This window comes from Pseudonaja textilis, chromosome 3, assembly GCF_049901715.1.
Source record: "Pseudonaja textilis isolate UNSWEBS1 chromosome 3, rPseTex1.2, whole genome shotgun sequence".
NCBI lineage: Eukaryota > Metazoa > Chordata > Lepidosauria > Squamata > Elapidae > Pseudonaja > Pseudonaja textilis.
This window is the reverse complement of record NC_141992.1, coordinates 55,915,599-55,940,365: the sequence shown is the minus strand read 5'-3', so window position 1 is coordinate 55,940,365 and position 24,767 is coordinate 55,915,599. Positions and strand designations below refer to the sequence as shown.

Sequence of the window (24,767 nt, the reverse complement as noted above, 5' to 3'; positions counted from 1 at the left end):
TCTTAGTATAATTCAGAGGGCCCTGATTAAAAGGATGAGATCACTATTTCCTTCTGGAACACATTTTAAATCTTGATAAAAACATGAAGTGTAATTCAAAGAAAATAAGAGAGCCAACTTGATATCCCTTGAAGTCACACTTTGGTTGCGGTTTCCATTCTCAAGAAACACACCATATTCCATATATTTCATATTTTTTACTTCTTGTGAAAAAAAGCACCCCATACAGTGTATTTTTTTCAGAATCCAACAAGCCTATCTTTGATAGGAAGCCAGCATTTGAAAAGATTGCATTTTTTTTCTCTAACATCGCATGTATCCAGTCACAGTAAATGAAGATGTATTGAGAAAAAGGTCTTGGTCAAGGTGATTCTCAAAAATAAGAAAAAAAGACAAGCATTTTTTAAAAGTAAAGTTATTTGACTTGCAACTCTATAGTTATTTGCAGGTCAGTATAGCAGCTCCAAAATTGCAGAGTTGCTCCCCAGCTGGAATCTTTTACAAGCTTTGTAGCCTTTTAATAGGTTGTTTGTTTGTTTGTTTGTAAGTCTTTCAACTGTTTAGTAGCTGTAGAGGGAAAGAGGTGTGTCTTCCATCATGTCATCCTGTAAGAAAGAGAAAACCTTAATTTTGTGCTAGCCCAGACATTAATGAGAAAAGTCTAAGTCATGCACTATACATATTCTTAGTGACTTCTGAACCATCCCGTAATGAATCTGAGCTTCTGCCATCTCAAAGAATTACCCTTTGGAACAGACAGACTAGGCAACTAATGTTAAGGTACAGTGGCAGTGAGGCCATATCCCAGACCAGATTCTCATGCTTTCTGATGAGAAAAGTACTATTGTCAGCTGTTTGTCCGAGATTGAGGGGGTGAACAATAAGATATCAACTCACTCCTGTAGCTTTAGTGAGGTTTTTTATTCGTCTTCCACACCACCACAACAGGTAAGAGCGATCAAATTATGTTTAAAGTCAGCTCTGGGTTGCAATGAAACCCAGAGCTGTATTTATACTTGTTATACTTTGGATAACAATATAATTACTATAACCACCTTCCGTCTGGCTTCACTGCCTAACATCCTAAATTAAAGAAACATGGTAACTGCACCTTTCCCCTGCTCGACGAGCCCATGTACCCTCATCACCCCCTTGACATCCAGCCATGAATCATTATTATTACACTACTCCTTGTCAGGAAGCCGATGTTAGTTATTTGACAAATATTCATTATAGCATCCACGTGGCAACACTAGGCAAGTGAAAGAATATGGTCGTATCACATCCTGGCTGTTTCGGCTCCAGTCCGTTCTTTATTGGAGTCGTGACACTATTAGTTCATTAAAGCTTAAAATGGGGAACTGATTTAGATAGCTGCCATGATGTCAACTTTTAGACTATTCAAATAAGGCTATTCCACTGATTTGGAAAAACTCAGCTCCAGCTATAGACACAGCCATCCCTTCCTATCTCCTTGGGTATTCACTAAATATGTTTGCTATTCTCAATACATAATCCTTTACCAATTATATTTGAATGCTGCTAAGGATCGGTTATCAACATTTGCCTTTCTACGTACACATTGGTATTGTGACCTTTGCTCCTCCCCTTCAAAATTGTAGAATTCCTGTTCCCATCTAGAGGAAAAATAACAAAATGGGTAAAAACCCAGCAGATGCTCACCATAGGCAAGTCCTGGAGACGTCTAAACCGTAGTCTACTACTACGTTGTCGATACCTCAAGAAACTCAGGAGAGTCAGAATCCCTACTGTCACAACAAAAATTACAACAACAGCAATCACCAGGGGATCCTTTCCTATTGGACTGACTACTGGTATACTGGGCAGACCTGAAAGCAAGAAGAAGCAGTAAAATGTAGATCATCTTTTAAAATTATGAAGGTTCATTCACCAAGTTACCTGTTTTAACAATCAAAGGAATACATTCAGCTGCATAACCCAAATCCAGCATTGCATTTTATATTATTTATACAAACTTGCAGAGCCTCTCCCAACATATGTTTTCCCCAAAAGGAATTCCTAGCCTAATTTGGAGATGTCAGAGACTGAGTAAGTGATTTTTCCCTTCTTTTTGCAGAGTATATGCTTTGTCACTGTGCTATATATTTCTTCCATAGTTTTATCCAAAATTGGGTTTAACTATTTCTCAGTTCTCACCAACCCATTCAAAATCTGTTGTTCCCTAGATGAGACAAGATTGCTAAATGTATACCTTGATTGTTTCCCACATCAAATGCAGTTGTCTTGTGTTCAGGTTTAGTTGGTTGCTCTGTCTCTGCTGATAGGATTTTGTGAGGTAAGAGAGTAGAGGAGGCAACCTCAAACGTTACTGATCGAGAAGTATTGGATGTAGTTATTGTGTTCACTTGTTCACCAATAGTAGTCCTTGGAGATGATGTGGAAGCAATAGCGTTCTCTTCTGTTAAAACTTTATGGTCCATGACTGGTAGAGTATTTTTTGCTGGCCCCGTGGTAATGAATGTAGAAGATTTTGACTGGGAAGCAGCTGAAGTTCCTGCAGAGAAACATTTAACTGTCAGTAAAGTAAAGGTGTGTGGGAATCCTAGCTCTACTTAATACAGAAATTAAAAAAAAATCTTACTTTGGCCAGATCTTTTCTGAATGTTTCTACAGTTCTAACATAAACCTTGGTACCGTTGTTAGCAAATCTAATCAAAATTATGTGAATAAAGTAGGTCCACAGTTAAGACTCCAGTCTTGGGAGCAGGTTCTATGAAGATAACTGGGGCACTGTATTGCTGAGTTATCAGGAAAGAGTTTGATGCTATCGGACCTGAGAAAGCAGGTAGGCTCCTCATGACTGTGAACTCAGGCACCTCTGCATTTTTCACATGCGTGTAAATTAACCTTAGGTTGTGCCCCAGACAGCTGCAAAGTGCTGCATGCAGGTGCGCAGTGTTCGAAAAGCCTCTATTTCCCTGCTTTTTCAACCTCAGCTGTGCCGCGCAAAGCTGAGGTTGAAAAAGCAGGAAACAAAGGACAGGTAAGAGCCCGGGTGGGTGGGCGGGCGGACGAAACAGCAGCAAACACAAAACCAGTTCTGTGTCTGCTGCTCTTCAGAGCTACTGGCTCTATAGAACCGGGCAGAACCAGTAGCATCCCATCCCTGGACAAAAACCACGAACAATGTTTTATGCTTTTACTGGCTGTGTATTATAGTTTTTATAATGATTTCATATACCCTCTGGAGCCATCCAGAATTCTGGAGCCCTGCAGAATTGGCATAAAGATGAGTGGCTATATCAATGTTTTAAATAATAAATAATAAAATAAAATAATTGATATGTAGCTGAACGCAAGGTGCTAGTAGTGGTGAATTCTTTCTTGAGTGAGGAAGAATTTGATGTCACAGCACTTTTACATCCACAGACCCAAAATTTGCCAAAGAATCCATGACAGCATTATTACATAGCACACAACCGACCTAACCAAATACGCCAAGATTGAAATACCTAGAATCATGAATCTTATCAACCTCTGCCTAACTATATACAGCTAGTCATGTAGTCCTTGACTTACAACAGCTCATTCAGTGACCATTCAAAGTTACAATGCCACTGAAAAAAATGATTTATTTATGACAATTTTTCACACTTATGATCGTTGCGGCATCTCTATGGTCACATCATCAAAATTCAACAACCATGTTACTAACTTATCAACTGCAGTGATTTATTTAACAAATGTGGCAAGAAAGATCGTAAAATGGAGCAAAACTCACTTAACAAATGTCTCACTTAGCATCATAAATTTTGGGGTCAATTATGGTCATAAGTCGGTAACTCCCTGTACTTTCAGTTCAACTAATAAATATATCAACAAATCAAAGGAACACACACGGGATCACCACTTTCAGGAATAATAGTAGAGACCGTAATGCAATACCTGGAATCAATAACATTCCCATATATATACAACTCAAATATGGATTTGATATGTAGATGACAATCCTGTCACAATCAAAAATGTCAACTAGAGAATACACACGAAACCATTAAATAAACTTCAAAGGAATAAAATTCAGGACCCCATAGTTCAACCTTGAGCTACAAATTTTTCCCTTCTATCGGTAACATATTTTTTAGAACGCCGAGGCCACAGAAATAGTTGGCCATAACGCTGCAAATGTAGGATTAGTTTTTTTTTAGCTCAGATGGTGTTCTCTTTTTTTCCATTTTTGGAAAATACAGAGTACCTAATTGTAATCTAATATAATGTTTTTACAGGTTGTGATTGTGCAGATGAATTAGTTGAGTCATCCTGGCCATATTTATTAAACTACCTACCATTCAGGGGTTGGATGCTACCGGTTCTGCCCGTTTCTATGGAGCCGATAGCTCTGAAGAGCAGCAGACACAGATACAGTTCTGTGATTGCTGCTGTTTCGCCCGCCCACCCACCAGCCCGCCCAGGCTCTTACCTGTCCTTTATTTCCTGCTTTTTCAGCCTCAGCTGCTTTGCACAGCACAGCTGAGGTTGAAAAAGCAGGAAAAAAGAGCTTTTCAAATGCTGCACACCTGCACGCAGCACTTTTCAGCTGTCCGGGTGGCACAGCTTAAGGTTTTTTTACATGCGCACGCAGCAAAACATAGTCACCAAACCGGTAGTAACACCGGTCGAATCCCACCCCTGCTACCATGATAAATTATTGATAATTGCCCAGTCTTACCTTGGGTCTCCTTTGACTGCAAAATGTCTGTAGCCGGGACCTTAGTGCTGGCAGTCAGCAAGGATGTGGCACTGGTGTATCTTCTGTCATCATCCAGGCCAAACGTATTAGATTCCGGTAAGTTTGTAGTTGGAGTAAGAAATAAAGAAGGAGCAGTGCTACTATTAGAGGCATTATTTGCAGTCTGAGTCTGTATCCTTGCTGTGGTATTCAAATATCCAGGTATAGTAGTGGTCAGATAATCGGGTTGACCAATGCTGCTGACACTGACTTGTAGGGTACTTGTGATAGTGTCATCCCTACTAGTGGCAGTGGCTTGGAAGCTTCTAGCCTCAGTGTGAGGAAGCGTGAATGGAGAAACTGCTCTGGATGAAGCAGATGATTCATTCTTCCCATCTCCTGGGTACAGGAAAAACAAACAGGAAAACACAATTTGGCAGCATCCTTACAATATATGTCCTTCCCTAGAAGATCAGCTAGAGAAATAAGTAGAAAAGAGAAGAAATAGATCCATATCCAAAACAATTGCTGTGAAAGGGACAACGAATTTGGGAGTAAGTTCTTTCCTAACCGAATTATTTTCAGAAGTTACTACAGCTGACATGTTTTGTACAAATGAAAATCGCCTTCCTCTAATAGAGGAAGCTTAATAAAGTAATTGGGTAAGATTGTGTAGAGATCAAACTGCATGTGATAATCACTGTCATTTTCATGGATAGAATTCAAGGGGTATCAACAGAATTACTGCATCATGAATCAAGTAGAATAATATTTTCCCTGAGCTATGCTTGCAGTTTTAACTATGTTTTGGGCTGTTCTGATTTCCGTAGAAAAACTGAAAATAAAAGAGACCTTTGTCATGTAAAATGTTGCTTGGGGGAAGGGTGGACACCACTTTCAGATTTTTGGAGCATCTGACCCAGATTTCATAAAACAGACTATCATTGCTCTGAAAGACATAAACTAGACTTTGATTTGAGAGTGGAAAAAGGGAATTACATGCAACTCGTATTAATACAAGTAGTAGTTGGCACCAGGTCAGTTTTGCCTGGGCTTAGAAACTAGGCAGGACTGGACTTGATTAGTATTTAGATGAGAGCACTAGGGAATGCCAATTTTTTTTATTAGGCAGACAGAAAACAATACACGCACAAAACCTGGGTGTGCCTATTTCATTCCAGATTAGAACATGCAGGATTTTAGATTAAGTACCTTATTCATTCAGGTTTTCTCTCTGGCTTGAAAATAATATTTTGTGTTGCTCTTTGCCCACCTTATTGACAAACTTGGGATCGGAACAATATTATGATCCTGAACATGAAAACTGGGACATAGCAGTCTTATATAATATGTTCCAAAGCACCAACTTTACAAAAAAGGTCCTCTCTTGATGCAAACTGCAACTAATAGGTATTAGATAAATTAATAGTAATAATGAACCATTCACAGCAGCAGCATCCTAGAGACCACACACAGTGAACTTGTTTTTTAAAATTCCTACATTTACATCCTCAAAAAGTTCTTAATCCTGTGTTCAGTGTGTCCTTTCTCATTTAGAATGCTTCTAAAGAGGACATTGAAAGTCAAAAAGTGAATGGAACTTAATTAACAGTAAAAAAAAAAACAACTACCTCCTTATCAAATCCCAAACTACCATAGGTAATATTTATTTAGAGTATTTGTACTTCTAATATTTATTTCATCATGAAAAAAACCACCTAGTGCCCATTTAGTATTAATTAAATTAAAATATAATATTGTACTACATAGTTTTGTGTACTCACCGTAGGAACAACAGTATGCATTGCATGGCTATGGATTGGTACAATGAATGCTACACTATTTTTATTAACATGTACATCAAATCAAACACTATTGATTTGGGTTATTGTACGTGTTAATCTAATGTGCAGTCTGGCCAGCAACTCCTTAGAGTACATAGGGGCACTTAGAAGGGAGATTGTCTTTATTTTTCAGCTTAGTTTTTGCTCAGTAATAAAGTAACTCTCATACAGTATTTGTGTGGAACACTTCTTCAAGAGTTCAAAACTGCATACATTATCTTCCCCAACCTGGCATTCCCCAGATGTAATGGGTATCCAATTCCAAAGTTGACTGGGAATTTTGGGAACTGCAGTCCCTATGGGGGTGGGAAGATTGAGAAAGGCTGATGTATATGATAAACCCACTGTGACCTGATAAAATTAATATTTGCCTGCATATCTTACATTTGCCCAGAGCATTTAAAGAGTCATGTATCTAAGAACTTTAAGGGGAAAGTGATATGTTTGCATGGCAAAATATTTCAAGACACTCTTTCATTCATTTCTGTGCTTCTACTAATATAAAAAGTACTAAGAGCACAAATCCAACACATTAATTCCAAGCCAAGAACAGAAGATTTGAAGCCCAAGAATAAATATATTACCTGAGCACAAAATATCTAAAAAGTGTTAACAGCAACGGAAAGAAATATATCAATATTTGTCTAAAAGCCTTATAAATGGAATAAGTTATTTCAACAGGATAGTTAAGAAGGATTCCCTTCCATAATCAACAATTCAGAGATTGTATTCCTCAAATCTGTTTCTGTGTATATTGTATCCTCTTGGAGTGAACCATCCCTTTTATCCTCTTGGAGTGAACCATCCCTTTAACCATCCCAAATCCACACTGACTATATGTTACACACTGCTTCCAGTATACTTTTCAACACTAGAGCGGTGCTGGGAATTCTTTCCTAAAACGAATGAGTAGTTTGGCATTTTTTTTAATAAGCATAGACTTTCTTCTAGCATAATTAGCGTAAGAGGGAAAATTATCAGTTGAATAATCTGATAATTGATTAATCTGTTAGTGACTACAATTTAGTAAATTGTGGGAAAAGGGGTGAGGAAAAAGGAAGAAGATTGTAGTCCACAAATGTTTTATACTGATCTTTTTTCTATTCCAACCTCATTTTATGTTAGAAGCTGATATTATTTGCAATATATACAATCCGACAAAAAATACCAACAAGTATTTTACAAAGGAAGATAATCCTAAATTTAGACCTGGTCCTAAACAAAAATTAGATTTAAAAAAACCCCAATCTTCAATTTTTCTCATGTTCTCAGGTAATTGAAGATAACCATTCCATTTTTAAAATTAATTATTTGAAAAAATCTTTCTTTCAGCTAAATACATCATCTTCTATCTTCAGAAAAAGGTTCCTAAAAACTTCCAGATAATAAATGCTCTTTATTGATTCACTTATTAGCATTCATTATAAATCTTTCGGAGAAAATATGACAATAAACTAAACCTTAATTTGGTATCATTGTCACTTTTAATATCCAACAAAGTTTTTGACTATAATATTTTTAGGAAGATGAGATACCTCTCTGAAGAATCTTTATCTGAGACAGCAGATGACAGGATAAAATCCTCCATCTTCTCCTTCCCAAATGTAAATTGGGAAGTTCACATTTCCTAGTCAAATGAATTTGAAATCATACATATGCAATATGAAGGTAAACACACTTGACTTTCTTGCATGACTGTTATAAAGATTACTGCAATTAAAATCTGAAAGTGCCATAAACGTGATATTCCTAACGGATACTTCAGAATTTCCACAGAATCTTTATACTGGGAGGAAACGCACAGCACCTGCCCTTGGCTTAGACATCCATATTTTCTCCTAAAACTGAAAATATTTCATTGCACTCTACAATCAGCAAAACAAACATTAACATCTAAACATGTTTACATTTTTAAAATTACAATGAAGATGTATCACTTGAAATTTAATTTAAAACATCAGCTTTTGTTGAGCGTGTTTTCAAGAGAAATTACATTCATATATTTATGGTGCTACTGCCTTTTCACTTTTTCCCCTTTTCCCTAATGCAAAGAAAAATCAAAATGCTTAATCTATGATGATTAATTTCCCTTTGCTACAATCTTAAATTTCTTCAAAAGAAAATCCAACTATGTCTAATGTAATTTACTTTTGGGGACAAATCTAGGGCACTTAATAAATTAGTAAATCTAGGACACTTGTGTCTTAGTGTGGGGGAAGATACACATTAATTTTGTGGTTATTGTTGAAATCTCAACTTTGAGCATTTTGACATTCTGCATAATCATTAAATTGATAGAAGCTGTACATCTCTGATTTATACCGTGTCATTCTTAAATAAAGAATCTGGTAAGATAGCAGAAGTATAGTCATATGTAACTATTTTAACCTTAATCAAGAAACATTTGTGATGAAGATACATAATTGCAAATGAAAATAATATTTTCATTAATATTTATATCTATATTAGCTAAAATGTTCAAATTGGTAATTATGTTATTAATTCTTCTGTATCTCACTATAAGTGGTGAACATAAAAGGAAATACTGTTCCACCCAAATCTAAAATCTCAGTTTACAAATTATTTATATAAAGCAACCAAAATAATAAAATCACCCAAAATATCTCTACATTTACTCTATTGACAAATAAGAATTAAAATATCAGTTAAGTAACTCTTAATCAGTTAAGTAAAAATGCCCTCATCTATTTGCATATAATTTAAGGTATGTTTGTAACCTTACCTTAAAATGGCTAGGGTGGGCATGTCAGTCTGGCATTTGTGAAATGAGACCTTGAACATTTGCATAAAATTCTAAGCTTACCAAACATACAAGAATTAAAGTATTGAAGTAGCATACAAATCTGAGTAAATAAATCCATGAAACTGAATTGTTTTTAAAAACATCCTCTATATATCTACCGGGATAGAGATGCTAATTTAATTGATACTATCAAAGTATGTATGAAGTACAACACTGTACTCTGGGATGCAGCCAGCCTGGCTCTAACAAAATTATTTTGATGTGTTCTCAAAATCTCTATCTTCTATAGATTTCCCTCATTTTATGGACTCAGATATTAAATAAACATATTACTCTATTACCTAGCTAATATAGGACATATAAATGCCATTATCAAAATGCTATGGTCTTCTAAATGGCCTGAAACAATGATAAAAAAACTACCTTATAACTAACAGTGCCCGGAGCCATAGAATTATGAGTAGATGAGAGGGAATAGTTCATTTGTCTTCACCCATGTGGTCCTTTTGCTTTTCAAATCAGTGCTAGGAAGCTTGGATTTAGAGTTCTGAAGTGATTGTCACTTTGAACCCCAAAAGAAAGGCCCTTAGAACAGACGTGCTTTATGCCTGAATTCCCACAACATGCTTAACTTGTTTACTGGGTTCTCCTTAAACATACTTATAAGCCAATCAAACAGGTTAAATTTACATAACATGCTAATACATATACATATGCACAAAATCAAAGTTTGTGAGTTCCGAGGCTAGGTATGTAACTGGTAAGTACAACTGCTGGATTTATAATTGACCCAGATAGGTGTATTGTAAAAAATACACCTCTTTGGGCAGAAGTTTTACCTTCCCATATTCCATCTTATTAAGATGTCCTGGACCCCCCAAATCTTCAATCTGCAATCAGGAAATGCTTTGAAGAAAATATTCTAACTCTGCAGCAAATGCACCGAAGAAAGAAAATTGTGGCTTCCTAGGTAGCAGACGTAAAGAAAGCTAGCAAGCAAAAAAAAAGCGAGTGATGAGATTCTGCTAAGTAGTGTAGATAAACATATAACCTGAGTGGGAAAGAAAGCAAGCCAGGTTTTGAACCAGAGATCCCACCCAAACTGTTCTGAACCTGGCAGTCTACTTCTTAAATATAGGAATAGAAAGTAAGAGCATTTCTGGTTGTATTTCAGAGTGTGTTTCCCAAACTACTGTTCTGATCAAGCCTTATTTGAGTTCCCAAATGCTGTGGTGGTGGACGTGGCAGCTTCAGCTCTATCACCACTCACTTGGTAAACAACAAGCCCAAGCAGTGGTGAGGACCTGCATCAAACCTGGGACCTTCAGCCCCGGGGAGAAGAACTGGGTGCCAGTCCTAAGGAAGGACACCCCACAACCCATCACACTGTGAACTAAGGGAAGCCTGAACTTCTAGCTGGCCAATGAATTAGCTCCTCCAGGAAATTGAGGCTGAAAGCGAAACAGAGAGAAAGGCTCAACGCAGGAAGGAGAGCAATGGCTTCTTAGACAGCAGAAACTTTGGCGCGTCCAACCCAAACTGGACGGGCAGAGTCGCCAGGGGGAGGTCTGCCAGGGACTTTTGCTTTTGCAATGGCTTCTCAGGTTCCTCAGGAGTCTGGGATACTTCCAACGGCGCCTGCTTGCACCCGAGACCCGACCCTTTGAGAAGGGATGGAGCGAGCGGCGCACGTACCTGGCAGAGACAGGAGGCTTCCAGCGAGGAAGCAACAAACGGCCGTGAGGTTGTATAGGGAGCGACGAATTCCCACCATGGTGGGCCAGCCCTAGCGGCGATCGGTCGGGGCAAGGGAGGGAAAAGAAAGAGAACCGCCGCCCCCGGCAGCGTCTGTAAAGATCTGGTCCTGGAGCGTGAGTCACTGCCACGTGGTTCATTCGCAAACACAAGGATGGGACTCGTCGGGGCGTGTTGCGGCCTCCCCAACTCCTGACAAAACAGCCCGGGTTCTTCAGTTGTCCCGCATCGTTCGCAGAGCCCCCTGCGAAAACAAAAATCTACCCCACGGACTGGGGGCCGCCCCCTCTCCCAGCTGAAACTCCGAAGCTGATGCTTTCTCCGCAGTTGACCAGAGTTTTTCTAGAAGAGCAACAAGAGGCGGCGTTTGCCTGGTTGGTAGCGCAACACTCCGTCCCGCTGACAAAGTCTGGGAACAAACCGGCGGCGCTTGCGGGAACAGCTCCGCCCCTTCACCGTCGGAGCCAGTGGGTCAAAGCAGACCATCGTCTCCTCCGCGATAGGGGACGGAATGAGCTTTGAAAATCTGTTCAACGTTCATCCGTGCTGGCTGAACAAGTCTGGTTGCCCTGCCTGGAGAGAGAATCCACGAAGGAGAATCCAGAAGTAAAGTCCGCAGATCTGAAAAAAAAGTCTCAGATTATATGCTTACCTTTTCTGAGCTGACACGCCGAAAACCAATATAATGCTCCATTAAAAATAGCACCTAACAAGTTTACTCAACTAGATGGCAGCACATAGCTCATTCTGGGGAAAAAAACAACATTGTCAGATCTTTAATGAATACATTTGTGGCTGAAAAGCTCACTAGCTGGCTAAAACTAAACCATTTGTCATAGAAAATGTAATTTATTTAACCCATTTAATCTCCAGGTAATTATTAAAATCAAGCATTCCTTTGCATTGAAATACATGTATAATGAAGGGAAGGATTAATTACTACTAATTAATAGAATTGCCAAAGGCAAATAAGCTTTACTGTAAGGCAAATTGCATTCTGAATACAGAAACCTGACTTTTTGGAAAAATATGCATTTTGGCTATTCTGCTATGCCAGATTAGAGATTAGTTTACAATTATTATATCAAAAGCATACGCCAATATGAGCCATGATGAATCATCATGTGCCATGACATCAACACACAAATGCTGCAAGTTGTATAATTTGTACAGGTACCAAACCTCCTCATAGTATCCTAAGAATTACAACTACTCTTAATATTAGCACAAACTATATTTGAACTAAAACTTTATTCTATGTCAATACTTATATTGGCAGTGTATTTTAAAAAAACCCAGTCTTGCAGTAGTGGTAACTAAATTAAAGGAAATATTGACCTAAGGTTTACTGTGGCTAAGTGGCTGACAGGTTATGTCATGCAGACCAGATTAAACCCAATTAGATGGATTAGTTTTTATGCTGTTTGTTATGCAGAGCCAGTCAATTGGCCAAATGCAGTAAACCATAGTTTAATGTTGTGTGAATAAACCTACTGAATAATTTAGCCAACCAGATTTTACTTACCTAGTATATTTTGTCAAAGTAATCGCTTTTAAAGAAACAGTATTGACTATCTTAAACAGACTTAGGAGCTCTCAAAATATTACTGGATATTGTTGTAAATAAAGCTGAACTGAGGGGACCATTTCTATCCTACTGTTATTTATCTGTTCAGTTTGTACAACCTTCCCACTAAACATGCAACTCTGAGCAGAGTTGCAACTCTAAACTCTAAAATCCAGTTAAAACAACAAAGCCACTAGCAAAAATCAAAATCCAATGAGGCATTTTATTTTATTTTTCTTTTTATGATCATTTAATCCTTTTATTCAGGGTGGAGTTGCAGCGACTGAATTGAATTGTTTATCAAATGAGGCATTTGATATAACTATATAAATCACTATATAAATCAATCCCCCAAAAGTAAGATCATCTAACTTCTTGGCACTAAATCTGAAGAGAAAAAACAAGACAAGCAGGATGAGAGCCATCTTGGATCTCGGAAACAATTCTACAAGGGAGGCACAGTCAGAAGATAGATTTCCTAGATCCCATCAACCCACTTCACAGGATTGTTGTTATGGGGAAAACAGGAGGAAGACAGAGTATTAGATAAGTTTGCTACCTTGAGTTATTTATATAAATAACAAAGATGGTATAAAATACATTTAAAAATAAATAAAAATGATATTTTTAATAGAAGGACATGTCCATCCTGTCAGATTTTATGGATTGGGCAGAAATACCTGCAGATAGGCTGTTCTGCAAATAATGTGGCTCTGTGCCTGAAGGGCTCTCTAAATACAACCAGCATCTTGTATTGAAGAAAATTACTTGGAGCTAATACAGCTCACAAAAAAATGTTATATGCTCATATTACAGTGTGCCCATAATTTGTGCTGCTGCATTATGGAGGCAGATACAGCTTCTGAGTGGTGATTTGTAGAGGTTACTTGTAGAGCTCATTGTAGTAATCGGATAGGAGGTAACCAAGGTATGAGTGAATATGAGCAGAACCTCCCATCCAGGAATGAATTCAGTTGGTGCACAATATGGATTTGTATAGGAAGTCACTTAGCGATGGCTGCCATCTACTCTTTAAGAAGGAGCCAAGCATTCTAGAAGAAACCCCAAATTACACACCAGTTTTGTTTGGGAAAGCCCAACCTAGTTCATTACTAGAAAATAACCAGATCTAGGGCAGGCCTTAAAATTATAGCCATTCAGGTTGTGGTGACTTGCATTGGAAGAAAGAGACTTAGGCTCCACCCTAGCAAGATCCACAGATGGCAATCTGTGGATACTATTGTTGGAAGAAATATCCTTCTGGGTTCAGTTCCAAGTGGAGAAAAAGACACTGGAAACATGGAGGCTGTTTGGAAGGTTTAACGGTGGACAGGACCACATGGCCTGGAGCTCCTGAGTGAAAAGGAAGGATGATCACATGCTTCAAGGTGAAAGAAGAGATCAAGAAAGGACTGATATGCTTAGAGAGCCTGGGTTTTATAACCTTTGTTGGGATTTGAATTGGAGCTTGTATTCTGATTGGTTGTCAGACTCCCATGGGGCCATGCAGGACAATTCTGTAGGCTGTCCTGAGTTCCAGGCTTGATTGAGCCTTGATGATGCATTGAAAAGGGCTTTTGGGCAATTGCTATAGTTTTACCTGGAGATCTTTGTTATGTATTCTGTCCCAGGCCTTAATGGCCCACCCATTAACAAAGGTGGGGGTGAGCTTCTGCTTCTGAGATGAGTTTCTGCTTCTGAGTTTCTGCCTTTTTAATATTTCCCAGGAGATTTCATTTTTCTAGGAGAGGGGTGAGTGCTAACTTCCTACACTATCAAAGCAGAAAAATAGTTATATTTTGATGTTCTTTGTACTAGAAAGTACCATAATCCTTAAAAGACTCCTATCGGTGTGCATGTTTAATTGGATTTGATCTTCATCTTTTCCTTGTAACATTCTAAGATCTCTTCTGCCCTCTTCTGTCATTTTATCTCTCAGTTTCTTTGAAACCAACAGGCCTCCTTGGAACTCATGAACACATAGGTAGTAATCTGTTTGATGGCTACTATCATTCTGAAAAGGAATTGCTCTGCCAGCATTCCCCAGTTAACACAAACTGCTTTGAGAGACGGAGATTTTGCAGACCTAACATTAATTGTCAATCCTTATTTCAGTCATGTCTCATATTTTCATTCTTTCTCACCAGCTTTGTTTTTGCCTTTTATCCATTTCCATTTAAAATACTTTTTTCTATTTTAATTTCTAAAGAAGTAGAACTATAGCACAAAATGTTAGGGATTTTCATTTTTTGTATCTTGAACTTTTGAAGCTGTTCACTAGTTTGAACACAAGATGTCACTCACATGTTAACTTTTATTGAATCACAGAGTGATACATTATACCTATAAATGTTAATCTATAGCTCAGTTTCCTGGGCAAAAGTTGCAGACACACACCCAATTGCTATCCTGGACAAATTTTACACTTTAATTAGAATATATTAATTTTCCCTGAACAACATAAAAAGATTGGAAACAACTGCTCAATACTATTTCTGCCAAGTATTTTACTACACAACAAACATTTTGAGGAATGCTTTTGGGTTTTAAGGGGGCCCTAGAGAATTCAGCAGAACTGTGTTTTCCAGTTGTCTCTGTAAATAAGCAATGATTTTAGACCTTCCAGTGTCATTTGTTTTCTATATTCCAAATAGGGAAAATTCATTCCACAAGAGCATTTATGCCAAGCTTCTACTTGGAAAATTATACCAGAAGGCCATAAAAATGGGCATATTTCCAATATCTATGATGGTTTTGGGCCAAGTGCTCATGTGCTGGCTTTTTTTCTTCTTCCATTTGGCTATTTTCTCTAGAAATATTTATTTGCACATATCATTATCAAATAATTCTGTTTCATTGATGTTATAGTTACAAAGCAGAAACAGCTCAATTTAGTAGGTTTAAATTTAACTAGTATTTGGATGGGAGACTCTAGGGAATACCAGGGTTATTCTGTGGATCAAAAATATATCCCAGAAGACAATGGTAAATCACTTTTGTACTATGGCCAGAAAAACAACATGGTGTGTGTGTATTTAAATAACTCATCAGCAGGAATTGTTCTACCTGTTTCCAAATGGGATCTGGTCCTTCAGGGCCCATATGAATGACTGCAGCTCATGGAAAAGTGCTCTCCCCACCTTTTTTTAAAAAAAAATTAAGCAACATGTACATATTTCTGGAACTGGTTTTCTTTTTAAGAAAAGCCTTGACCTGCAGCTACATGAAACACATTCATCTCTTCTTTTAAACAACTTTTCTTTTCAGGTCTCTCCATTTCATGACAATGTCTATCATGCTGGTATTTTGTTTTCTATACAGTAACCAGTATTGTGTTGTTGAACAGAGAACTGATTGTACAGAACCAGAGCCAGATTTCACCAAGAGTCATCAGAACATAAGTTTTGAGAGCTGAAAGGATTTTGCTTGTGCTGAGGAGCTGCAATATTCCAATCAATAAAATCACACAATTTCTTCCAATGGGTAGTTCTAATGGCACAAATATGGAAGTACTATATACTTAGACTTTGGTACAATGGCTCAGTACCAAGAGGTACTTTTTTAGCAATAACTGTACTGCATTTGGGGCAATATAGGCTGACAACCGTCTCCAATTAAAGGGTTTTCAAGGATTACTTCTTTCAGTCCGGAAAAAAAAAAATGTTCCCCCCACCTTTTAGTTTATTACCAAATTGGCAATTTTCTCACAAAATAATAAGCTTTACATTCCATTCTCAAGTCTGGAGAAACCAACTAAAAATCCAGTTTTATTTTAAATTACTTTGAACACACACATATTCATAAAATGAGTAGATGTATAAAATGTTTTCTGAAAAAACAGACATGGCATGGTGATGTAAATAAAAGCAATTCAGGAAATAAAGCATTAATCTGAGAGAGTAATTATCAGGAGAGCAATCGCTCCTGCAGAGGCTGAAACAGTCAGAGGAATGGATACACCCACCCTTTTCATTATGCCACCTCAAATAGAAGAGTCCTGGAAGTAGTCAAGGGGGTATAAATGGTGAAACAAGCTCCATACCTTTTACACATATGCTGTGATATTGTACACACTTATAAACTGAGCTTGCCTTGTGATGGTGTGACACGTTTAGTTATTTTGACAAAGCATCGGACCCTTTGTTTAAATATATGATTCAATATGGAAGTCTTGAGGAATACTACTACAATGAATAGTTTTTCATGAGCAAATTGCATTGGATGAATGAAAGCTCCATGGATGAAATGAATCCTGCTCCTAAAATGCCCCAGTACAAAAGGCACCCACAGTTTAAAGACACCGAGGAAGGCAAATCATATGATTAAGGGCATTTCCCCAGTAACAAAGGTTTTAGCAAAAAGGAAGTTGTCCTGTGGCAATTTTGCTTTATTACTGTTCATGGGACACAGAGGACTTTCATGAATTATATCATTTCCAAAAACCATTAGTAATTGTTAGTGCGCGCGCGTGCAACACTGTAGCCTGTTGCAAAATCTGTTCGCCTACCAAAAGACTCCGTGCAGCAAATTTAGGAAGTATTTGCCTTGGGCAGCAAACAATTCACTCTGCCTCGGTTGACAGCTGAATTCTTCCCTCCTTGTGCAAACAATGTAGAACGCTTGCATTTCTCGCTTTCAATGGCAAACTTATTCTTAATGGCTTGACATTCCGCAGTATTCCCCATCCGCCTTCAATCGGTGCCTAACCACACCAGCTCTCTCTTCGTCCCGCCCTTTCGCTTGCGCTCGCTCCGAACTGTGGTTGCGCTGAAGTCAAACTGAGCTGCCACTCAAGCTCTCCCCCACCCCCCTCCCGTTCTCTTAACCAAAGCGGCTCTCTCTCTCTCTCTCTCTCTCTCTCTCTCTCTCTCTCTCTCTCTTTGTGTGTGTGTGTGTGTGTGTGTGTGTGTGTGTGTGTGTGTGTGTGTGTGTGTGTGTGTGTGTGTGTGTGTGTGTGTGTGTGTGTGTGTGTGTGTGTGTGTGTCAATCTTCAATTCGATTAGCTACCTTCGCTGCCTATCCAACAAGAAGCTCTCTCGATTGGTGGACATCCGCGAGCAGGTCCCGCCCTTTTTCGCCCTGCGGTGGCCTCCAGCCAGCTCTGGCGATTTACTTTGGGCTGAAGGGTCCGGGGAACTCAGCTGGGCGCGCGCCCGTCCTTTCTTTTCTCTGTGCTGCGGATCTAGGTTGGGGGGCGGAGTGCGCGGTGTGGGGGGAAGGGCCCTCGGCCGCTGCGGCCCAGGTTTGTGTAACTGGTTCTTGTGGAAAACGACCAGTTGCTCCCTTCGGTGTCCCATTACCCTGCCTGGGGTATCCACCGCGGAGCATTAGACCGTCTACCCCGGTTGTGTCGCGCTTCCACTGTCCTCCTGGAAGGCCTGGGAATATGTGCTGTCCCTTGGAGTGCGGGACACGCCGCCCCTCGTTCTCCTCTTCGAGGCAGGTAAAGGCAGCAGACCGATATGGCGAATCGTAATGCCTTATTGGCGGAGTGGGGGGGGGGGGAGGAGAGCGGGGGTCTTTCCCAAGGTGTGCAGCGAAAGGGAAAGGAAGCGGGGCTGGGTGGGTTCTTCTGAGCCTAGCAGGAACAAGTGAGTGTGAGTGTGTGTTTGTGTATGTGGGCGCGCGCGTGCGCCTCCCTAAGTTTTGCACGCCGACGTTACAGAGGCGTGAGGATCCGGGTGACTTCCTGGAGGTCAATACCCGAAGAATTAAGACTTAGATTTACCTACAGTTTCTGCAGAGAACGTATGCCAGTGCTCTGAAGGGATCATGTATGTTGGTAGTACGCTGTACTTTTAGCAGAACTTTGTGTAACTTGTCATCGGCCCTTATGTTGTGCCCTAAAAAGTGATACCAGGCAACTGCCCAGTCAAAGATGGAGTAGCTGACACCTGGATGGAAGTTGTTGGGGACAGGCAAAAGAATAACTTCCTTGTCTTTACCTCTCTCTCTCTTTTTATTTTCACTTGTATCTGTTGCACACAGTAATATTTTGCTTGGCTTACCTTCTCATTTAGGAACCACTAAATCTTACTGTGCGTTATTAAATAGAGCCTGTTTCAGTGGGTGTTTTGAAATTATGGAGTGGATACTATTAAGTGTCACTGAGTCTTTTAAGATTTGTGGCTTCAGCTTAGGGTTTTTCATTCAATATAGATAGACATGCCCTGAATGGAAAAGCTGAATGTTAATTGGAAGTTTTCTTTTGTCCCCTTTATGTTGCACAGGGATTTATTTGTGCATCTATTTTGATGTCCTTTAAATTACTGCAGTCTGTGCTTCTATAATGTTCTCTGAATGCAGCAGGTTTTTTGTGTATATAATTGGTGGAATTATCTCTTGTATATTAAAAATCTGCCTTTCACAGGAATACAAGCATGTTTTCGGGAGGGAAGCAGCTTTCATACCTGTTGGATGCTTTTCAGTATTGTTAGACGACAGGTGCCATTATTTTTAGAAAAGGCTATATAGACTGATAAATGTGAATTTGTGATAACCTGATTTCAGATATGTCTGATTTAATTTTTATAAATAACCTCATAAACTATTGCTATCTAAAATATTTTAAAATATACTCTAAAATATTTTCCCAACCTGATGTTCTTTTCAATTCTTGACCTCAAAGCTCTTTTCAGCTTCATTTTGATACAGAATTCTAATCCCCATTTAGCACCATAACTGCATTTTCCCCATGTTGAAAAGAATGTATGGTGTTGACAGGTAGAAAAAAAGATACAACATATTCCAATTTACTGTGCTAAGTGTGAAAATGTTCCCAATTTACAAAAGAAAATGGCATGAATATTTCTATAAAAGTATATGGATTTGTAAGACTTTTAGTGTATTATATTTTATAAATTAGAGTAAAGGTATTAAAATGGTGCTGACATAAGAAAAGGAACGTGGTAGGCATTAATGATGCCATAGACTTTGAACGCTATCATGAAAAGTACAGTATGGTTTTTACAAATTAGCTAGTAGTCATTAAGGCATTAGTCTAGAAATGGGGAGATGCTGAGGTGTAGTTTTCTTTGTGCACAAAACCTTGGGGTAGTAAGTCTGTGTGCTAGGAAGCTGGTATTGGCCATTTCCAAAAATATCACTTCCAAAGAAAAAACTTGCCAAGAAAAACTGCAGGGACTAATTCAGACAGTTGCCAGGAACAGAAACAGGCTCAAATGCACCTCCCCCAAATAAAATAAAAACAAAAAACTTTTATATGTTTTATTGAAGATTAAAAAAGATAAATATGAAAAATTAAAATTAAAAAATGAATCACTAAATTCATTTTATAATTTTCTAGAATATTATAATTAGTTGTAAAAAATTGAAAGTATTACATCACTCTACCAAACTAAAATATAGTTTTCTAGTGTTGCAACATTTTGCTGTGTAAACCTTATTTTTTTTTATAAGGGAAGTCCTCCATTTTTATGAAGATCAAGCTAGTAGTGAGAGAAGTTAGATTAAAATAGGTATCAGAGAAGATCAAATTGGTTTAATTTATCCCTTAACCGTAGTCAAGAATTCCATGAAGTGTAGAAAATCACTTACTTATATTTGCTATGAAGTGGTACAATGATAACTGCATCAGGTCCACATGTGCTGAATCTTCAACTAAGTATTATAGACACTACCTTCTCTTCTTCTATTTAGACCATATGGTCTATCCCTTTTCTTCAAGTATGATGTCAAAACTGATGCTAGCCAGGAAGTCCATAGTGGGATGAGTCAGGGATTCATCTGCATTAAAGAAATTCCCATCTGAAGCAATTGGAGATTTTTCTACCAATGTATTTTGTTGCAAAAAAAGAGGAGACATTGAGAAGTACACTAATTATTTACAGCTGACCTCTGGGTAGAGTTCTTTAAAACAGCTAAAGGTTGGTAGTTGCTGAAAATGGTCATTTCTTCAGTTCTTAGCTTTGAATTCTAGTTCTCCTGGCCTTGCCTTACTTACCTGAACTTTTACACTTCAGTCATCTAAATTGGACTTCAGACTTTGTTTCCAAATTACATCATCATGCTTTGATCTGGCTATCTCTGTAACTATTTCTTGGGCTAATTAACTCCAATCGGACACCCTTTATGCTTTTGATGACTTGGTAATCTCATTGAATTGAACAGAGTCGTATTTGAACAGGCTAATCAAACAACAGTGTAATTGTTTTGCTGATTATATTTTGGTATACTATCCTTCCAGAGACTTTAGGAAGTGATAGTTCTTCTTTCTGATAACTTTGTGATAAATGAGGGCCCATAACCTATTCAGCACATTGCTATCAGAATGGGGAAATAATTTCACATCTAACAATTCACATCCAATTTCTTATCTAATATAGTGACAACTATGTTAATGGAAAACAATTTTAAATCAATATGAATACAGGCTACTGATAATTTTGAATACTATCAACAAGATGTTGCTGTAAATTCAAGTTGATGATAACCCTTCAATTCAGATGTACAGGTAATGCTTGACATACAACCACAATTGAGCCCAAAATTTATGTTGCTAAGTGAGAAATTGGTTAAGTGAGTTTTGCCCCATTTTACAATTTTTCTTCCCACATTTGTTAAATGAATCACTGCAGTTGGTAAATTAGTAACATGGTTGTTAAGTGAATCTGATTTCCCCATTGACTTTGCTTGTCAGAAGGTTGCAAAATGTAATCACATGACCCAAATGTAAATCATGTGACCAACTTGTCATAAATGTGGAAAATGGTCATAAGTCACTTTTTTCAGTGCTGTTGTAACTCTGAACAGTCACTAAGCAAGTTGAGGACTATTTGTATTGAGGCTTTAGCTCCCAGCCAGCATACGCAACTCTGAGAATGTTGTCCCTGCATCTTTGGAATATCCTCACTAGTGATGGTATACATAGTGTATGATTCAAGTGCCATTCTATTCTAGTAGTATTTTAAAAAGGACAAATTTTGTTTCTTTAAAGAAACAAACCTCTAAGAAGGACTACTTTGTTAGTGCAAAGCCATAGAGAAATACTAGCAACTACATTCCTATGACATGGTTCTAGAAGTTTATAGTAGTTAAAACCATATTTCTGGCAGTCTTGCAAGAATGAATGAATTACTATATATGTGTGTATGTGTGCACTAGTAAACTGTTCTTATTTAAAATACTTTGGCTGGGGGAAAGTGCATATATGAACTCCATCTAAAGAGGGAATTCCTGGGCAAGTTATTTTCTGGCTTTTCTTTGGTAAACTGTGATGAAATATTTGTATCATGAAATTATTTATAATGAATTTCCACTAAGCTACTGTGTATAGATAGTTGATAGTCAAATAACAGGACAATTCAGATGGAAAATTAGGCTGATCTAATATATTGTGGAATAAAATCAATCATTATTTTTAATTGTTGAATTAAGTCTTTGGAGTTCTAGTGCTTGACAGTCTTTACATTTACAAATGTTTAGCAAAGACTTTAACATATTGACAAATGTTAGTTGTGGATGAAATTATATCTCCACTAGTCACAATAGTTTAGTAAATCATGTACAAAGTAAATATGTATTGTTACCTAAAATGGAAAAAATAATTTGTGGAACCTCCTCCTGGACTCACTTATTTTTTGATTAAATGTCTTGAATAAGCATTTTTTTCTTTTTTTTCATCTTAATTTATCCTATGTAAATTACACACATTCTTTTTTTTAATAAGAAAAGAAAAATAAATTTAATTTAATTAGAAAAAGAAAATGATACATTAATGGTTTTTTTTTTTCATTTTTAGTATTCATCCAGAGGAAAAAAACAGAGATCGACCACTTAAGATGTGAAAAGTGCTCTTCTAAAGGATTGTTTTTACAAAATGGATCGGAGTAAGCGAAATTCAATAGCAGGATTCCCACCACGCTTAGAGCGCATTGAAGATTTTGATGGAGGTGGCGGAAGTGATGGGACCATGTCCCAGATGGGCAGAGTTTGGACTTCTTCATATAAAGCCTTGATAAGTGCCTTTTCAAGACTTACAAGACTTGATGACTTCTCTTGTGAGAAAATAGGATCTGGTTTCTTCTCTGAAGTATTCAAGGTGAGTAATAACATTTCCATATCTTCTCTTTAATACAGTAATTGGAACAAAACATAATGAATACTCTGTTCTATATAATATATAGGGTTACGGCATTTGACTGCAGAAATACAAATGACCATTAATGGTGGCAAACCTTTTTCTGCCATGGGATTTTTTTGGTTTTTGCAGCCTACGGTAGTCTCTCCTTGAAAAGTTTTGAATATGAAAAATTCATTGTGTGTCAAAGATTCTAAATGAAACTATATAAAAACTTTGTTGAATAATTTATCCACAATATTTTTAGAAACATATACAGTACATTTTATTTACCTGTTTAACCTTCCTTTTTCCAAATAGAACCAGTGATTTGAATAAAAACATAAAACAGCAAACATATAAGTATACAGAACAAAAATGAAATGTTAAAATGTAAATGGAGAATACAAAAAAATTGTATTTTAAAAAGCCATAAAGGAGTTTTTAAATGCATTTTGAAGGTAATCTAATATAGCATTCAGGTAGGTTTCCTTCAAGATAGAATTCCACCTGTAAAAAATTATCAAAATAATTGCTCATCAGCTCCTCCCCACTGTAAGGTTTGCTATGGATTATGACTGCTGATGAAGTTCAGACTTATAGTTACCTCTGCTTCACTATAGAAAACAAAGTAATAGACAGTGGTATCCAATACCCGAAGTTATTTTCTTAATACATCCTCTATTTACCTGAAAACTAGAAAAAATGGAGATACACAATCAATACTCTAGTTTTAAACGGACATATTCAACTTTAAGTGCCACGTTAGTCTTCACAAACATTCTGTGTCGTTAAAATTCAAAGTGAAAATCCAGGTTAAAGAAGTTGCCTTTGATTTTTGACTTTTAAGTTTATTTTTAATAAGGTATCCATTGTAGGAACATTCACTGACACAGTCAATTAAACTCTGTTTATCTAAGGATAATTTGAAAATAAAGCCACATTTACTATTCATTTTCTAGATGGTGGGTGGGTAGGTGTTTATACAACTATACAGGTTTTAAATTAAGTAAGGGTAAGAGACCTACTCAGGAGAGCTCAGTCCCTCTCCTAGTATCCTAGGCACTGCAGTGGTCACTAGGTAAACTTTTTAGGCTTGATTTAAAAAAAAAAATCCTTCCCCAGGCTGGATTTACACATGGTGAGACCACAAGGTATGAGAAGCTATATTTGGCAAGTACTAACAGAGAGTAAGGCTATGTAATAATTCAACTTATGTTACAAACCTTATGCTAGTAAGATGCATAACAAATTTGGGGTGGTGAAGGCCCAGAAAAGAAGGTATGAATGCAAAAATAAATCGATTAGGATCATGTTATGGCTTAATTTAGGAGATTTTCAGATATAAAATTAGAATAAAACTGTAAAAAATGAAAAAAAAACACCCTGAAATTTTGAGAGATCCTTTCAGACTCCAAGGTCCTAAGATATAGCTTGCTTAATTTACGCATAAATCTATCCCTGTCCATCCCTCATGATATGGATGTCATATGCAGAATGGTGGAATATTAACTGTTCTTCAGTTAAACTAAAAGCAATGAAGACAGTTGCAGGAAGAATTAAAATTACAGCTACTCCTCACTGATTCTGGATTGAGAGCTGGAAAGAGGAATTGATCATTGCTTAACTCTCCTGTCTGGGTTTGAATAGCACGTGAGACAGGGTTCAGATCAGTGGTGGTATTCTACTGGTTCAGCCTGGTTCTAGCGAGCTGGTAGCAGCGATGAGCAGCGGAGAACCGGTTCTCTCCGCTGCTCTGTGTTAGACCCACCCACCTCCCATATTCACCTTTATCCGTTGAATTTGAAGTGCAGCTGCTTTGTGCAGCACAGAATAGTGCCACATGACAGCTGCTGAAGCGACTGGGGTCATGCAGGCTTGCAGAAGGTGAGTTAGAATGCCTCTGCGTCTGCGCAAAGTGCACGTTTGGCATGTGCGTGCAAAGCGTGCCCACCAAGCCACCCCCACCAAACCAGTGGCAACAATATTTGAATCCCACCAAAGGTTCAGATGAATGAAACATACTATAAAAATGATTGCCACTTATA

General features: G+C 37.8%; 2 protein-coding genes across 3 annotated transcripts in view; one reads left to right on the top strand and one right to left on the bottom strand.

The window, feature by feature from the left end:
- Positions 1 to 182: 182 nt before the first annotated feature.
- Positions 183 to 17,491, bottom strand: LOC113440715 (uncharacterized). Of its 2 annotated transcripts, XM_087929825.1 has the most exons (6): positions 17,149 to 17,491; positions 11,015 to 11,695; positions 4,712 to 5,110; positions 2,234 to 2,536; positions 1,684 to 1,850; positions 183 to 605 (listed from the first exon to the last, which is right to left on the bottom strand). In XM_087929825.1, exons 2-6 carry the CDS (start codon positions 11,091 to 11,093, stop codon positions 561 to 563), a joined length of 993 nt encoding a protein of 330 aa, XP_087785951.1. In that variant the 5' UTR covers positions 11,094 to 11,695; positions 17,149 to 17,491; the 3' UTR covers positions 183 to 560. The 2 variants fall into 2 exon arrangements, with proteins under 2 accessions (XP_087785951.1, XP_026563085.1); XM_026707300.2 differs by lacking the exon at positions 17,149 to 17,491 and having other exon boundaries at positions 11,015 to 11,785.
- Positions 17,492 to 17,717: 226 nt separating this feature from the next.
- The window catches only part of TESK2 (testis associated actin remodelling kinase 2), a 54,101-nt gene continuing 47,051 nt past the window's right edge, over positions 17,718 to 24,767 (top strand). Inside the window, exons 1-2 of the mRNA XM_026707008.2 lie at positions 17,718 to 18,084; positions 22,402 to 22,701. Of these exons, the coding sequence (XP_026562793.1) occupies positions 22,480 to 22,701 (222 nt within the window). The 5' untranslated portion in view covers positions 17,718 to 18,084; positions 22,402 to 22,479. The remainder of the gene's footprint in view (positions 18,085 to 22,401; positions 22,702 to 24,767) is intronic.